The sequence below is a fragment of the Sminthopsis crassicaudata genome, chromosome 2, assembly GCF_048593235.1.
Source record: "Sminthopsis crassicaudata isolate SCR6 chromosome 2, ASM4859323v1, whole genome shotgun sequence".
NCBI lineage: Eukaryota > Metazoa > Chordata > Mammalia > Dasyuromorphia > Dasyuridae > Sminthopsis > Sminthopsis crassicaudata.
The window spans coordinates 440,139,526-440,157,173 of record NC_133618.1 but is presented as its reverse complement, the minus strand read 5'-3'; the positions used below and the strand labels follow the sequence as shown (position 1 = coordinate 440,157,173).

The following is a 17,648-nucleotide window of genomic DNA, read 5'->3' as shown; positions in this document are numbered from 1 at the left end:
TCACCTATTCTGCTGATCATTATGCTCATTGATATCAAAACAGTTTGTATAATTTTTATTTTTCACATAAAAAAGTCCATACTATTTGCTATTTAGATCCTGGCAAATTTTCCCCTTTTTTGTGCAGTGATTAAAAATCTAATAGTTGTGGACTTGTTGATATGCCCTCTCCATAACCTAGTAGACTTCAGAAAAAAATCAGAGCTGCCTTCAAATGTGCATCAACCACCTTACTGCAAATCAATATGAATTTTAAGGTTAAGATTGTGTCACTTTTGGGCTATACTTGGAACTTTGGAATTACAAGATTAATTTACGAATAATTGACCAAGCAGGAGGCCCCTCTAATAAACCCATTGCTTCATTATACCACAAATTTTCCTCATCTTAGTCTAACTTTCCACTTTGAATCACGAAATGGAGATGGAAACAAATGCAGTATTTGAACTGCTCCATATTATAGGTATATCGGCCCATAAAAGTCCTTTCCTGAAATATTAGTCTGGCTCCAAAGTAAAGACTCGCACGTACTCAAAGCCTTTTATTATAATACACAAGGAGGTGTGCGGGGATGTTGGGAGAGATGGAGACGCCGCGGTCAGCAGCGAATGCCCATTCCGATGGCCATAAACGTTCCGAAGGTACCCCCACTCTGCATCATGGTTTTGCCAATTCCGCCCATCAGCTCCCGGCCCCGCATCCCGATCCTGGAGGAAGAAGCCTTAATGGAGCTAAGTGGGGAGAGGCTCAAGGGCGCAAGGCCTATCGCCGTCCCCAAATGTCTCCTCCCTAGGGACTTCAGCCTGCCCCTGGACCCGAAGCTGCCGCCGCGCCATGCCTAGTACATTACCCTCCCAGCCCCGGCCGGCTTCTCGCTTCCTCCTCTAGCTCTTGTCGCCTCCGGCGCCTGGAGGACCCCTAAATGCGGCCCGCCGGCCCAGTGCATGACGAGGGTCAGAGACTAAGCCACCTGGGCGGGTCCCGAAGGCCGCCCTCACCTGAGGCACGAGAAGGTGCCGAACAGCGCCCCGGCCGCCATGCCCACAGCGCAGCCCATCACGAAGCCCATCTTCACTCGGTCGAAGCAGGTGGGCTGGGACTGTCCGTAGGGACCCACGGCTACTGGCATCTGTACGGGAAGAGATGGGCAAGAACTGGACGTGAGGAGGCGCCGGGGCCTTCGGCAAGGCCAGGATTACAGCCGCCGCCCACACATATCCAGGAAGGAGAGAACTCAGTCGCCGAACGAGGACGCCGGGCACTGTACCATGGTCCCCCTCCCCAGCCCTTGATGACACCCCCAACCCAGCACAAACAGCTGCTCACCTCGCTTTCGGCCTCAGTCGTTCCGCTTTACGTCTCAGGAGGCGGGAGGTTAGTGTCGTTTCCGGGGTAGTGAGGAATAATTTCCGGGTGGCACGAAACGGAAGTGAGAGGCCACATCCGGTCCCTGGAGGCAGAGGACAAGATGCTGTGGCGGGCTGTGTGGAGAGCTGCGACCAGGGTCCCGAGCCCCTCCCCTCCGCGTCGGGGACTGCGCTTGCGCGGTATTGGGTTTCTTCCCCCACCACACTATTTTTCCCCATTCCCTTTCCTTACCATCCATTTCCCAATGCCGTACTCGAGTCTGGTGATGGGTTCATTGTTCCTCTCCGGTTTTTAAATAACCAATCTCGACTTCGACCTACTCAGCCCAGAGCCACTTGTCCCAGCCTTCGACCACAGGCCCGACCCCAGCCTTCCCTCAACCCCAACACCATCACACCCGCCCTCGGCCCATACTCGCTAGTCATCCCACAATCACATCTTCCGTTTTCCCCGAGACCAAATCTAGGCCTCAGGCCAGCTGCTGGGCTAAAATTTACCATCCTAGTCTCCCAGCTTCGACCCGTGCCCCTTACTCAGACAGACCAGCCAGAAACACGCTGGACTCGGTCTCAAGCCACCCTCCTCCCTGGCCAGGCTTCCGTGGCAGAAGATACCCTGTGGCTTTCCCTAGATTTGTCCTCCCTTCCCAAGACTTCAGACAAGGCTTCTTCTCCCTCCGTTTTTTTCAGGTCTAGACCGGTCACCTTCCCCACCCGGCTTCTCTGAGGTAGCCTCTCCCGCGGAGGAGACAGCGCTGCGGCCTCTCTACATGGACGTGCAAGCCACTACTCCCCTGGTGCGCGCAGCTACCTCTGAAGAAGTGCCGGGCAGGGCTCCAAGGAGCCCCTGGCCTTGGGAGTGGGGGGAGAGGGATAACAGGCCGTCCCAGAGCGTGAGCTCTTTGAGGGCGGATGGGTTGTTTTAGGTGCTCAACTCCTAAAATTGTCATGTGCTTGGTAAGAGCTTAATAAATACTAATTTTTGTGAAACTGAATAGGACTAAAAGTAATGCCAAAACTCTAAGGGACAAATGAGAGAGAGAATCGATACAGTAGAAACATCTGCCAATACCCTCATTGGATGACTTATTTCTCTTCCCAGATGTTTTGTTATTTGTTGCCGTGTCTACTTCTTAGGGTTGTTTTAAGAACCAAATGGCCAGATGTGTTATGTAAATCTAATTGTTGATATGATTTAAAGCAAGATCTGGTTCTAGGATGTTCTGGTAGGGGCAGGAATGTTTGCTAGAGAGAGGCTCCTCCCTGGAATGATTCTTAATTTGGACTATGTTGTATCTAGGATCCTCGAGTGTTGGATGCCATGCTCCCCTATCTGGTCAACTACTATGGGAACCCGCACTCAAGGACTCATTCCTACGGCTGGGAGAGCGAGGCCGCCATGGAGCGGGCACGCCAGGCAAGCATAAAGAGAATCCAGGGCGATGGCTGAGAACCTGGGCAGATTATAGCAATTTGGGTCCAGGGAGTGGAAGTAAATTTGGGCCTTTTTAATGATAAGAGGAGGAATATTTCTGTTTTTTTTGAAAATGGTTACAAGGGCCCAGAAAGATTCTAAAACATACTCCCCTTCTTCCTGACTCTATTTAGGACAAAATTTATATCCATGCCAGGAAGTGTAGAAATAGTGCTGCCCTACTGTTCTTTTCCTTTTCAGGAGCTCAATTTTGTCAATTCTGTTTGGTGTAGTCACTTTTTGTCATTGATGGTCAGGTGTTAAGTGACTGCTCCTTCCATTACAGCAAGTGGCATCATTGATCGGGGCTGACCCCCGGGAGATTGTCTTCACCAGTGGAGCCACTGAATCCAACAATTTAGCAATAAAGGTAAGATGGAGAAATGGAGGAAAGAAAAAAACAATACAAAAGCGAGTCTCAGACCAACAGCCAAAGTCAGAGGGATTAAAACATGCTAATATTTTTCTGATCTGAGATGACTTCTCTATAACAATTCAACCTTTAAAAGTTCCCTTCCCAACAATTTCAACTCCTGGTATCCAAATATGGCCTTCCCCTCCATTTTGTAACTTTCTGTAACAGTTCCCCAAACCACTGAAAATTTTAGAGCTTCACATTGAGGGAACATGATGTTCAGTGAGGTGTTTGGGGAAATTACTAGGGTAGATAGAAGACTTCACTCTGAAGAGAGAAGATACTCTCTCTGGCCTTTCAATTTTAGTCCAGGAAGTATACAATGGACATTTGATTGGGTTACCATCTTTTTGTTCTAGTGGCTTCAGTGAGCCATCTCTCTCCCCATGTGGGCCTACATTACAACCCTCCTCAAACCCACTGGACTACATTGTGCGGCATGCTACAGTAGGGGAGTGTGCATTCTTTCTTTTTCAGTTCAGTGTTCATTTGTCTACCACTTGTTCCTCCAACTCCATTCTGGTATCTATGAATGCAGAACTCCTTCCTTAATTACCTCTCCCCATTGCCATTATGGTTTCTGACCAGGATGAAATCCTACAAGTGTTTTTACACCTCCTTCAAGTGTCTGTCTCCCTTTGAGGTGCAGGTAGTGGTTCAGTGGTTTTATGGCTCTGGTTGCACAATTTGAAGATTTTCTCTTCAATTCCTTTTACTCCTTTCCCTTTCAATCACAAACTTTATTATTTTTAGTGTAATCTTTTCTATGGCTTCTTTGTTGTAGGAGCAAGGTTCTGTGACTGCCATTCAAATCCAAGTAGAATTCTTTTTGCTAGTCAGCTATGTAAACTCCCTTTGGCTCCACAAAATAACAGATTGGATGATTTCTGTCATTTCAAAGGAATAAAAGTGAATTACAGCTTCCTATCAGAAACTCCTACCTCATACACACACTGTTGCTTTGCTGCCACTGCCAATCTTCTTTGACCTTGGTCAGTACAGGAAGTTTGGAATAGGTTTTTAAAGTAGCAAGGATCCTGTCTTTATCCTCCTCTCCTTAATACCTTAAAATGACAAAGTGTAAATTTGAAAATAACCTATCCTCTCCTCTAAGTGAAAATTATTTTCTCTCACTTGGTCAAGGAATACAAAAATTCCTTTGACACTTAGGAAAGATTTATCCTGGGAAGTGTGAAAATAACAATCCAAAATGCTACTATCTTAGTTGAGTTAAGTTTAAAAAAAAAATGTCCTGTGTGTTCTTAGGAATGCCACACAATTTAGAAGAAATTTCTTTGAAAATTCCTATTGTCCCCTTCCTCAGTCCTGAAAGGAATGAGACATTTTTTTCTATATAAGTATATTCTTCCTTCCCCACTAACTTGCAGGGGGTAGCCAGGTTCTACAAGTTACGGAAAAAGCATGTGATCACCACACAAACAGAGCACAAATGTGTGCTGGATTCATGTCGTTCTCTGGAAGCTGAAGGCTTTCGGGTCACTTATCTCCCAGTGCAGAAGAATGGAATAATTGATTTGAAGGTAAGAAGACATCTCAATAGGGAACAGAATCTGAAGAGAAAATAGTCTCCCAATATTCCTCTACAACAGGACCCATTCATTGAGGTTTGACTTTTTGCCACCTGTCTTGCCAACATTGCATGCAAATCTTGCTTCATGCTTTAAAGCTGAGTTTGCAGTTTCCCCTCTTTCACTCATTTGAGTTCAGTATAGGTTCTGCTCTTCCTGTGAAGCCTTCTCTTTACACCTCTGCCCAATGTGACCTATTTGTATAATGATAAATTTCTAACTGCTCACATGGCAATTATTTGCCAGTTTTCATTGTTTTCCCTTTACATATAAAGAACATGTTAAATACTGAAATGTAACACCTCCTCAGGTAGTTGGTTCCCTTTAAGTATCACTCTTAAAGGTAGGACCTGATGACTATTTGTGGAAATGTTAAGTCGAATTATATGTGTAGATAACTGGCCATGTGCAAGAGGCAGAATGGAATAATAAATAGCAAGCAAGATCAGAAGCATCTATATTCAAATTCCACCTCAAATATATACTGACTGTGTAAGCAAATTACTTAACCTCTTAGATGGCTCAAGCAACTCCAAGAAAATAATGCAAAACAGTTGCTGATCCAACTTTGTAGAAGGAGCTTTTCCACTAGGAGGTACCCATATCGTTGAAATTATAGTAGCAAATCTCAGCTCCTAACCTCCTAAAAATGGGTTGGACAAGAGAGCCATCTTTGAGATTTTCTATAGACCCTTTATCCAACTGTTCTATCAGATTCTTGGAGGCAAAGAATACATCTTAGACTGCTTGGTTTATTTCTTCTAGTACCTATCCTTGTGCCTTTCACATGTTAGATAACTTTTTGCTGATGGATTGATAGATGCTATCATATCATTTGGTTTAGATGTAGTACTCAGCTCTGGACTTTATAGTTCTAACATCTATCAATGCTCACTAGCCAGGCTTCGTCCTGTCAGAATCAAAGGAGAGTATATTTTTAAGACTGGGAATGCTCATGTGCTAAAAAGTGAAAGAAAGATACAAAGTGCCCTTTCCTCCTCCTCTTCGCTTTACTCCATTTTTATCCCCTTAGGAACTGGAGGCAGCAATCCAGCCAGACACAAGCCTTGTCTCTATCATGACTGTAAACAATGAAATTGGAGTGAAGCAACCTATTGAAGACATTGGTGAGTATTTCAGGTTCTGCTTCCTGCCAAGGCCAGTAGCACTGGAGTGGTAGGCAGCCCCTTGGCACAAAGGGAAAAAGTATGAATTAAGCTACTTAGTATTCTATCATGGAGTGCAGATTCTTCTTACTATAGGCTGGCATGAATTTTTAGAGGAGTGGTCAAATTATTTTACCCCAGTACCCTGGGGAAATCTAGCTATTCCATTGAACTGAGCAATAGATTAGCATTGATTAGATAGTAGCTGTGGGCAAATGCCAGGCATCTTTTGTATTTGGCTCAAAAAAATATTCATACTCCTGCATTTACAACTCCTTTTACCTTTAAGTCAGTTCTTTTTAAAAACTTTTTTATTCTGACCTTAAGTATCCCCCAAAATGAACATTTGCTTCATAAATAGCAGAATATAAAAAGATTATATGTAAAACCATGAATTTCCATTTCATACTGTTTTCTTTTTTAAAGAAGATAAAATAAATTGAACCTGGTACTTTCAAAACTGTCTTGCTTGTCTGTGCTTCCTTCTGTTCACTTCTAGGTAATCTTTTAATGTCTCCATTGTCACACAGTGGCTATGTCTAAAAATATGTATTGTTGATCTACCATGGGTCCATCATATCTTTGTCAGGATCTCGGTAACATGCTCTACTATATATCTTTCAGAGACATGAAGATTGCTTTGACATCCATAGTTGTTAAGTCTTTCAAAGTTGTTTTTTGTCATAATTTTATCTTTATACAAATTATTCTGAGTTTTGCTCACTTCACTGTGGATTAGTCACTTCCTAGGATTCATTAAAACCATTTCTTTCGTCATTTCTTACAATGTAATTATATTCCATTAGATTCATATGCTACAATTTATTCAACTCTTCCTTGATTAATGAGCACCTCTTTATTTTCCAGTGTTTTACTATGCTTTTTTGGGGGGGGGTTCAGATAACTTATTTAAAGATTTCTTGAAAGAGAATGTATGAGCTCTTTGTGGTCATGGTTTTCAGGTAGTACAATGATAATTAAATTATCTGGGTTTTTTTTTATGTATTTAAAACTATTACAAAACAGAAAAGAATTGTCATGTATAGCAGAAGATAAAAGAGGATTCAAAATATGAAATAATAAATTTCCATTTCAAGAAAGTATACATAATAAATATTGCACATTGTATACAAAATTCTTTTCTTTGCTTCCTTATAGGTTTTTTTTTGTTCTCTCCTGTATATTTTATATATATATATGTATTTTTTTTTCTCTTTTCTCACCTCCATCTTTCCCAAGTAGGCTACTGCTAAGCATGGATATATTTATATATGTGCATAGATGCATATATATAATATCTATAATCATACACATATATACACATATACATTCATATACATCTATTTATAGTTGTACTGTGCTTATTTAACTTGTTTCTTTGAAGGTAAATAACATCATCCTTCTTAGGTCTAAGTCTTTCCATATTCAACTCATCATTTTCTACATCACAGCAATATTCTAGCCTTATACCATCTGTTGTTTTAAATAGTCTAAAACAATATTAATATGACTGGCAATACAGCGTTATTTTCTATTTTTCTCTTTTGATTGAATGTCTTAACTTTAACTTTGTCTGAAATCAGTGATTACTACCCATAGTTTTTCCTAATAAATTCTTCTCCTGATAATTATAATTTTTTATATGTATCTCTTAATTGCTCATCTCTACTATACTTCTACCCTGCTACCTTACCCCTCACTATTACTTAATCTACCTTCTCTCCAAGGATCTTCTTTCTTGTTCTCTCTTCTCAACCTTTCCCTCTCTTGTTATCCCACTCCCATTATTCTACACTATACCCCTCCTAATTCTAATCTCTCTCCATCTTGTTTCTTTATAAATTTAAAAGACTTTTATATCCATATGTATGTATATATGTGTGCATATTTATATATCTATATGCATTATTCCCTCTTTAACAAGGAGAGATTCCATAACTATTAACCTTCTTCCCTATCTGATTCCTCAGTTCTTGCTCTTGCACCACATTTGTATAATCTAATTATTCCTTTTTTATCTTTTCTTACACCAGTTTTGCTTTTTTGAATTACATCATGCTCAGCCCTACCCAATCTTTCTTTCAAACTACTCATTTACTAAATGATAATCTTAGACATATGGTTTACATTTCCATGTATAAAATATGAACAGTTTGTATTGAGTCCCTTGAAATTGATCTTTGCTGTTTAGCTGATATTTCTCTTGGATATTACATGTCAAATTTTCTATTAAGTTCAAGTCTTTTTACAGTAAATCTTGAAAGTTTTTAACAATTCATTGAATGTACATTTTTTTTTTCACTCAGGAGTATGCTTGCTTTTGCTGGGTATGATATTTTCAGATGCAATCCTAATACTTTTGCTCTTCAATATGTAGTAGTCTAAGACTAATGATCTCTTAATGTAGATGCTACCAGGTCTTATATGATTCTAAATGTGTCCCAGATCTATTTTCATAGTAAATTATTTTTTGCTGAGATACATCACATTTTCTTTTTTTTTTTTCCGAATTTTTTCCCCCCTTGGTTAAGGTTTTGTATGTTTTAGGGGCAGCTAGGTGGTCCAGTGGATAGAGCACCAGCCTTGAATTCAGGAGAACCTGAGTTCAAATCTGGTCTCAGACACTTAACACTTCCTAGCTGTGTGACCCTGGGCAAGTCACTTAACTCCAGCCTCAGGAGAAAAAAAAAAAAAAGGTTTTGTATGTTTTGTTCCAAGCTGTTAAATCTTCTTTCCAAGCCTTTCATCTGTAGCTTTTATTTCATTTTCTATTGGTTCCTATCACCTCTTAAGATTAAATACAAAATTCATTACTTGAGTTCAAAGGCCTTCATGATATAACCCTCAATTGTCTTTCTGGTTTTATGCCTTACTTTTTGCCACATACTCTTCAGTCCATTGTCACTGGACTTCTGGCTATTCCAAAAATAAGATGCTTTGTTTTTCAGCTCCAGATGTTTCTCAAGTTATTCCCCATGTCTGGAATGTTCTCCTTCTTTATTCCTACCTGCTGCCTTCCCTGGCTTTTCTTAAGGCCCAACTAAATCACCAGAAGCGTTTCCTAACCCCTCTTAATTTTAGTGCTTTCTCTCTGTTAATGTTTTCCTATTTATTCTGTATATAACTTGTTTGTATATAATTGCTTAACTGTTTGTCTCTTTTATGTTAGTTCCTTGAGGACAAGAACTTTTTGTCTCATTTTATATCACCAGCTTTTACTATAGTGTGCATTGTAGGCACTTAATATATGTTTATCAATTGATAAGTTGATTTTGTAAAATCACTTGTTTCATTTCTTCTAGACATTCATGTGATCCTTGTAGAAAATACATTTTTTATCCTTTGAGTTTCTGTTTGCAGTTATTTTAGAGTTATTTTGTTCTTACAGGTCTAATTTTTGAGTATCTTAGATCTACAATAATTCATTGTCATTGTTAGAATCATCTTTAGTTTACATATGTCTTTAGTCTGTTTTTGAATTGGGTCTTTGTTCTTGCTCTGGGTTCTTGCTCTAACTTCTACCTCCAAGGATGAATCCTCTAGATTTTTGAAGTTTAAAGCATTGAATTTTTAGATCTCCATTATACACTTCAACAATGATACTGTACGAGGATGTATGCTGATGGAAGTGGATTTCTTCAACATAGAGAAGAACTAATCCAATTCCAATTGATTAATGATGGACAGAACCAGCTACATCCAGAAAAGGAACACTGGGAAATGAATGTAAACTGTTATTTTTACCTTCTGAATCCAAATCTTCCTGTGCAACAAAAAATTCGGTTCTACACACATATATTGTATCTAAATTATACTGTAATATATTTAACATATATAAGACTGCTTGCCATCTGGGGGAGGGGGTTGGGGGAGGAAGGGAAAAAATCTGAATAGAAGTAAGTTCAAGGGATAATGTTGTAAAAAATTACCCATGCATATGTACTGTCAAAAAATGTTATAATTATAAAATAAAATAAAAAATTAAAAAAAAATAAAAAAAATAAAAAAAAAACATGAAATACTTTATATACAAATAAAGTCAGATCTAAATTTAAAAAAAAAAAAAAAAAGAATTTTTAGATCTCTTTACAATGTTTCAGGACAGTGGTAAGAACTGCAGAACCACTGAGCTCCAGATCTCAGCACTTTCAGGACTATACTGGTCATTACTTCCAAGTACTTCATTACTTCAAAGGTTCAGACCACCCTGGGGCTTTCCCAGGGGAGCCTTCAGTCTTACTGCCTCAGGATACAGAATCTTGCAAGCTAAAAATGACTCTTTTTTTTTATGCCACCTGCCTACTACCTTGTTTGCCTAGGCTGGACTAGTACTGATTTTGTTATTTTTTGTAGGCTTAGACTGACTTTTTGTATAGTTCTGGGGTAAAAGAAGTCACTTACTCTTTTTTTCTTATTGAATTTATTTCCTGAAGTGGGTATGTGGGAGCTGGGTTGCCTACTTCTCTTCAGGCAGACCTGTTGGCTGGCAGACCAGCTCTTTGTGAAACCCTCTTGTAGACACCATTTGATTTAAGCACAGTTGTAATATGGGGTCATTGATCATTGCTTCCTATATTTTCTAGGAATCTTAAAATACAAAGAAAAATACTATATGTTCAAGGGCTGTTTTCCATAAGAAAATGAGATAATTATTGGCTAAATGGTTGTGTGGTTGTGGTTTTTATTTTTTCCTTATTCTTTCTCATTTCTTTTCAAGACAGTTAAAGCCTAGAAAGTAAGCTAAGGCTATGAAATGACAGAATGTTGGTGGTCAGTCATGCAATAGCAAACAGACAAGCTTAGAGACTGGTATTGCGTTTCCTTCTTTTCTGTGGGATCCAAAGCACCAGAGTAATACTACTGCCAAGAACATGCAAACAACCCACTCTGTATCCTATTGCTGTTTCCTTAGGACGGATTTGCAGTTCCCGAAAAGTGTATTTCCATACGGATGCTGCCCAAGCTGTTGGAAAAATCCCACTAAATGTGAATGATATGAAAATTGATCTCATGAGTATCAGTGGCCATAAGCTTTATGGCCCAAAAGGTACAGAAAATCCTGAAGTATCTCCTTATGTAAACCCTCACAATGGGGTTCTACTTCAAGCATAGCATTTTATTGACATTTGTCTCGAGAAGAAATTCTTTCTATGACAATAGGTGGTATTTTATATCACCTGCCAGCTGGGACTTGGAACTTTTGATAATCTGCCTTTCCTTTCTTGATCCCAGATAGAGTTCAGCTTACCCAGGATACCCCTAGTTTATATTTCAAAAGCAGTCCCAAACCACTGTGTCTCGGATTGATGCCTATGATAGGACTTTCTGTTCTATTGTACGTGGATATCTTATAGACCTACCTGCATGAGACAGATTAAAAATTCCTGATAGACTTTGCATTCTGGAATGGTTTGCCTTTTGGTTTGGTCTTATACCCAGCCAGCATCACTGGAAGAATATTTACCACATACAAAAAGCACTCTCTACTGTGTTGCTAGTTTAGCTAGCAAAGGGTAATCAAAAATGGTCACTACCTTAGGGAGCTTACAATCTAAATAGCAGCATAGATTATATGGTGAAACAGTGAGCATAAAGTCGAATTTTGTGGGCATAATCAGAGTAGCATGCTTTTTGCTATTTTTTTAGGTCAGCATTTTTTTCACCCAATTTCCTCTTTTACCTTTTGTCCTTCAGGAGTTGGTGCGATCTACATCCGCCGTCGACCCCGGGTGCGTGTGGAGGCCTTGCAGAGTGGTGGAGGCCAGGAGCGGGGCATGCGCTCTGGAACAGTACCCACTCCCTTAGTGGTTGGGTTGGGGGCTGCCTGTGAAGTGGCACAAGAAGAGATGGAGGTATAAGGAAAGAAATTCCCACCTGTCATTTTCACTCTCATGTTTGGTTGTGGTTTGGTCATTTTTGAGTCATGTCTGACCCTTTGTGAATCCATCTGGGGATTTCTTGGCAAAAATGCTGTAGAGGTTTGCCATGTCCCTCTCCATTTAATTTTACAGATGAGGAAACAGAAGCCAACAGGATTAGGTGACTTGCCTGGAGTGACACAGCTAGTAACTATCTGAGACTGGATTTGAACTCTGTAGGCCTGACCACAAGTCTAGTGCTCATATCCAGTGCACCACCACCCCCTGCTGCTTTCACCCTGAAAGTTGCTTTCCCTGAGTCACTCACTTTTAGAGCATGTGTTAGGCTCTTAGCCAGCCCTCCCTTGTACCTCTCTGCTCCCCACCAGGACCCTTTAATGGGTGTGCTGGATTCTTCTTCTGAATAAGGAATTTCTTTTGGGCTTCTGGAGAAGTGAAGTGCTGTTTTGTCTTTTTCACTAAAATGTGACCTCCGACAGCTCACTGATTTCTGGCCTTCAGAGCAAGGGATCTGGGATTGTCTGATCTCTGAGGTTGGTCCCAGCTTTGGTGTTTTGTAATTCTGAACAATTTTCTTTTTGAACTATTTTTCAAATGACTGGGCAGGAGTCTGATAATTCTGAGTATCCTATTTTATGCAAAATAATAGTGTAAAACCACTTCCTTTGCATGTCATATGAATTCCTGATATACCGTCTATCCCTGATATACCGTCTCATGTTTTTTTCAGAATGACCATAAGAGGATCTCCCTACTAGCAGGAAGATTGATAGAAAAGATAATGAACAATCTTCCTGATGTGGTGATGAATGGGGACCCTCAGCAACACTATCCAGGTCTGACCTTCCTTCCTTTGCTGTCTACATCTTCTTCCTTCTCTAGGCTAGGGAAGAGTAGGAGAATACTTACAGGAGGCTCTTTTTTCCTCATAAGTAAATTTTATTTTTCCAATTACATGTAAAGATAATTTTCTACATTGATTTTTGTAAGGCTTTGAGGTCCAGATTTTTTTCTCTCTCCTTCCCCAAAATAGCAAGCTATCTAATAAAGGTTAAACATATCCAATATCTTTTAACATATTTCCATATTTGTCATGTTGTGCAAGAAAAATCAAACCAAAATGGAAAAAAAAATAGAAGAAAGTAAAAGAAAAAAAGGTGAAAGTACTATGCTTTGATATTCATTCAGTCTCCATAGTTCTCTTTCTGGATGCGGATGGCATTTTTCAGCTTCAGTCCAGCCAGTGGGAAATGAGGAGATGCTTGAGATGATATTTCTGTGGTCTCCCCTCCTTAAATGGAGGTTGAGGAGTTCATGGCTCCACCCTTCTCAGACTGCAGAGTACCAAGGAGGGGATGAGCACCAAGGTAGACTGGATCTTATGGGAGGATAAGATTTCACAATGATGAATTTACTGGGGACATGGTGAAGAAGTAAAATCCAAAATAAGTGCTCCTGGGCTGGAAATGAGGCATTGCCTGAGATTGGATTGGAATCTCAAGTCATTGATTGCATTTCTGAGAAGAGCCAAGTCTATCATCACATAATATTACTGTTACTGCACACAATGATCTCTTGGCTCTGCTCACTTCAGTCAGCATCATGTAAATCTTTCCAGGTTTTTCTGAAATCAACCTCACAGAAAACTCTTTCCTTCAGGTTGCATCAATTTGTCCTTTGCCTATGTAGAAGGGGAGAGTCTGCTGATGGCACTCAAGGATGTGGCTTTGTCTTCAGGCAGGTGAGTAAGGCCAGAGTAGGGTTAAGGGATGTAGTCAAATTCTAATCAGATAGGTACCTAAGTATTGTTAACACTCATCAAACTCTGACACATGAAGCACTCATGAGAAGTGCTATGATGGAAGTACAAAGTAATATACAGGAGCTGTTTAATTTCAATACACTGAGGAGAGACATGAGCTGAAAAGGGCTGCATGAAACATCATGTGACTTAATAATTGACCATACACAATGCTAGAGGTTTTTAGACAACCAGAAGCTTTCAGATTTAAGGAAATAATTCCAGGCTTCCCTGAGATATTAGTTCTAGGAGAGGCACATCTGCTCTTCAGCAGTAGCTTATCTACTAACCTGCCTTTTCTTAATTTTTTTTTTTTTGGGCGGGGGGAAGGTGCCAGACAATGAGGATTAAGTAACTTGCCCAAGGTCACACAGCTAGTAAGTGTAAAATGTCTATGTTCAAATTTGAGCTCAGGTCCTCCTGACTCCAAGGCCAGTGCTCTATCCTCTGTACCACCAGTTGCCTCAAACCTGCCTTTACTGTTAGACACTATCGTCTTGATTTAAGCCCATCATACTTGAGCAGTTTTCATCAGTTGAGGTCTTGTTTAGACAACTAAGAGGTTAAAGATCTCACTAAATAACTTCAAGTTAGCTCTGAGCTTTTGACATCTACAAGCCAGAAATTACAATTCCTTGGCTCCAATGAGGCTATAGAGCTGCTGAGAAGCAGAACACTGGTCACAGAGGTCGTGGTAGTGAAGCCCCTGGGTCAAGGGCTTTATCATCAGGAGTCAGCAAATGTTTATTAGGCCCCTATAAAATGCTAGATACTGTGATAAGTGCTAGGGTGTGATATGGTGGAAAAGTCAAAAGAAATCAAGATGATGTCCAGCCAGTGAGAAATGAGGAAATGCTTGAGAAGATGTTTCTTTGGTCTCCCCTCCTGAAATGAAGATTAAGGAGTTCATAAGGCTTTACACCCTCCTCAGATTACAGAGAGTACTAAGGAGGGATGAGGACCAAGATAGATTGGATTTTATAGGAGGATGAGATTTCACAATGAGGAATTTACTTGGGGCATGGTGAAGAAATGAAATCTAAGGAGTTTGATTTGTACTTGTGTTTTGTCTTCCTAGTGCCTGCACCTCTGCATCCCTGGAACCCTCCTATGTGCTTAGAGCCATTGGTACAGATGAAGACCTGGCCCATTCCTCTATCAGGTCAATGAAATGAAGCTGTGACTCTCCTTTCCTTCTTCTCTCTTTTCTCTCCTTCCTCTCCCTCCCCTCCCTTCCTTTCTCTTTCTTTTCCTTGTTTTTCTCTCTGTCTTTCCTTTTCTTTCTGTTGTCCCTCTGTCGTCCCCCCCTCCCTTCTACCTTTCTTCCCTCTTCTCTTCAGTGTCTACTTTAGCATTATGACCTAAAACAATGCATTTCAGGTTTGGCATTGGTCGTTTCACCACAGAGGACGAAGTAGACTACACAGCTGAAAAATGCATTTTTCATGTTAAAAGGCTACGGGAAATGAGGTATGAAATCTCCCTAAAATACTGGGATATAGTTGAAAAAAGCATTGAATTTAGTTCTGCCTGAATTCCATCTCTGCTACTTCCCATCTCTTGACTTTGGGCAAATAGCTTAGTCTCTCTAACTAGAAGAACCCAGAAGGGTTCTTCATTTGTAAAATTAAGACATGATGCTAGATGAAAATCTCTAAAATTTACAATCCTAAATCTTATGATTTTATCCTAGGCTCTAAATTAAAGTGGTAGCTCCTTCTTTAAATACCTAAAGTTCTCACTCCTGGATACATGGTCACTCCTGACTACTGAGTTCCTTTATTTAGCCATCCTTTTGATTTGAGATGGGAAAACATAGACACCCTTGAGTGAGAATACAGGCAGAACATTGATGACTCTCAGTGTAGGCTTTCTCATGGGTACACAAAGGCTGAATGGGGATCTTCCTTTTGGTGTCTTATTAAAGGCTCAAAGTCCCTGGCCACTGATTGCTAACTATAGAGCTTCCCTTAGAGCTTCCGAAAAATAGACACTATAGGAAAACAGTGCAGTTTGAATCCTCTCACTAGATGTCTAGTTTCTATTCCTCTGGGGCCATGCAGGCAGTTCTCTTCTTTGTGTTTGGGATGACCAAGATTCCAGCTGTAGCTCTCTGATGAGTAAAGACATAGAGCTAGGCTGCAAAACTTCATGGGTTTAGAATTAAAGCTAGTGATTGAGAACTGCCTCTGTTCTGTCTCAAAGACTTGTGTTCTGGGGCTGCCTTTCTTTCTTTCCTTCTTTCTTTTTTCTTTTTTCTTTTTTCTTTTTTTTTTTTTGGATGTTGCTTTTTAATATTTAAAATTTTTCCAATTACATATAAAAATTTTTAATATTTTAAAAAATATTTTGACTTCCAATTCTTTACCTCTTTCCTTCCCTGACATTGAGAAGGCAAGCAAGAATGCAAATTAAAACAATTCTGAGAGTATTTCTTCATACCTATTAGATTAGCTAATAGACCAAAAAAGGAAAATGACAAAAGGTGGAGTGAACATGGGAAAAATGAGACACTGTTCATTGTTAGTGGAATTGTGAATTAATTCACCCCTTTTATAGAGCAATTTGGAATTATGCCCCCCAAATCAAGCATACTCTTGATACCCAACACCACCACCACTAGGCATGTATCCCCAAAGAGAAGGCAAACAATATGATATAAGCTGTACATGTGCAGTCATGCAAAGCATATTTCTGTATTGGGACTGCCTTTCTGTTCCTCTCTAGCATGACTGTCAACACTAGTTTTTTTTTTAATCTCTCCGTGGGCTAAGGGGGCCAGGGCTTGAGGAGGAGTAGGCTACCAGAGTGGTCGGTTGTTCTAGGGTGAGGAGACTGATAGCATTGAGGAAGTTCCAGAATGAGAAGTACATCAGTAAAGACCTGATTTTAAAGTATGGGAACTTGGGAACAAGGCCAGGAAATGAATGAGTTGAGAAATAGGGTAGCTTTGCAGTTATACATAAAAGATATATTAAATTCTCTAGTACTGCTCACTCATCAAAACACTCTGTGTCTCTCTCTTTCTCCTCTCTTTCTGTCTCTCTTTTTTTCTCTCTTATTGGCAGCCCACTGTGGGAAATGGTACAAGATGGAATTGACCTGAAAACCATCAAGTGGACACAGCACTAAACTGGGCATCTGACTGCTGGCTTTTCCCTGCTGCTTCCCACCCCACTGGCTCGAGAACCATCAATCAGCTGGTCACTTCTGTTACAAAACCACCACAGCCCAGGTGGAGATAATACCTTTTCTACTACTTCTACTACATTCACTACAATCCAGTGAACCTCAGTATCACAGTTTCTAGACAAAACAGAATTCTGCTCCTAGATCTCTTTCTCCTCAGGAATTCAGAATGTGGATTTCCATATCTTAAACCCACAAGAATATTTGAATAGGAGTAATAATGCAGCTTATACTCTGTGTTGGGGTAGCCCTGGAGAAAGGAAGGAAGAGCTCCCATCTCCACTGGCTACTTCATATAGCAGTTCTGCTAGCTCAGTTGCTCTGACTTCTTCACAAGCTAATATGGTCAATTTAGATTTCTGTGTGTGGCAACCAAAGGCAATCACCCTATACTGGTTATGGACCTAGTTTCTTAGAAGTACTCTTATGCCTTTTCCTACCTTTTTTCCTTTGTTCATCACACATAGCTGTGTATATATATATATATCTTATTACCTAATATTATTTTAATTTTTATTTCCTTATATGAAACCTGTTCATTTGTAAATTAAAGAAATAAACCTTCCTATTCTGATTTTTCATTGTTAGAGTTTAGGAAAAAGTGAGAGTATAAAGCCATGGTTTCAAGTGTGAATTTGGGGTAATTCATAGCAGCCATCCATCATTCCAAAGACATATGTGCCTGTATATGTTTGTATCAGGCCTGCTTCTTTAAATGACCTTTTATGGAAAAGTGCTTCGGCTTTATGTGTTTTGCCTATACTGATC

The 17,648-nt window shown here is 40.0% G+C and overlaps 2 protein-coding genes across 2 annotated transcripts; one reads left to right on the top strand and one right to left on the bottom strand.

The window, feature by feature from the left end:
• Positions 1-528: 528 nt before the first annotated feature.
• ROMO1 (reactive oxygen species modulator 1) lies at positions 529-1,463 on the bottom strand. Its single transcript, XM_074292525.1, has 3 exons — positions 1,327-1,463; positions 999-1,129; positions 529-707 (listed from the first exon to the last, which is right to left on the bottom strand). The coding sequence occupies exons 2-3, from the start codon at positions 1,127-1,129 to the stop codon at positions 599-601; spliced, it is 240 nt and encodes a 79-aa protein (XP_074148626.1). The 5' UTR covers positions 1,327-1,463; the 3' UTR covers positions 529-598.
• On the top strand, positions 1,424-17,445 carry NFS1 (NFS1 cysteine desulfurase). Its single transcript, XM_074292523.1, has 13 exons — positions 1,424-1,547; positions 2,058-2,164; positions 2,668-2,784; positions 3,128-3,211; positions 4,645-4,797; positions 5,879-5,972; positions 10,924-11,058; positions 11,706-11,863; positions 12,621-12,726; positions 13,550-13,631; positions 14,770-14,853; positions 15,072-15,161; positions 16,760-17,445. The coding sequence occupies exons 1-13, from the start codon at positions 1,469-1,471 to the stop codon at positions 16,821-16,823; spliced, it is 1,353 nt and encodes a 450-aa protein (XP_074148624.1). The 5' UTR covers positions 1,424-1,468; the 3' UTR covers positions 16,824-17,445.
• The last annotated feature ends 203 nt before the right edge of the window (positions 17,446-17,648 follow it).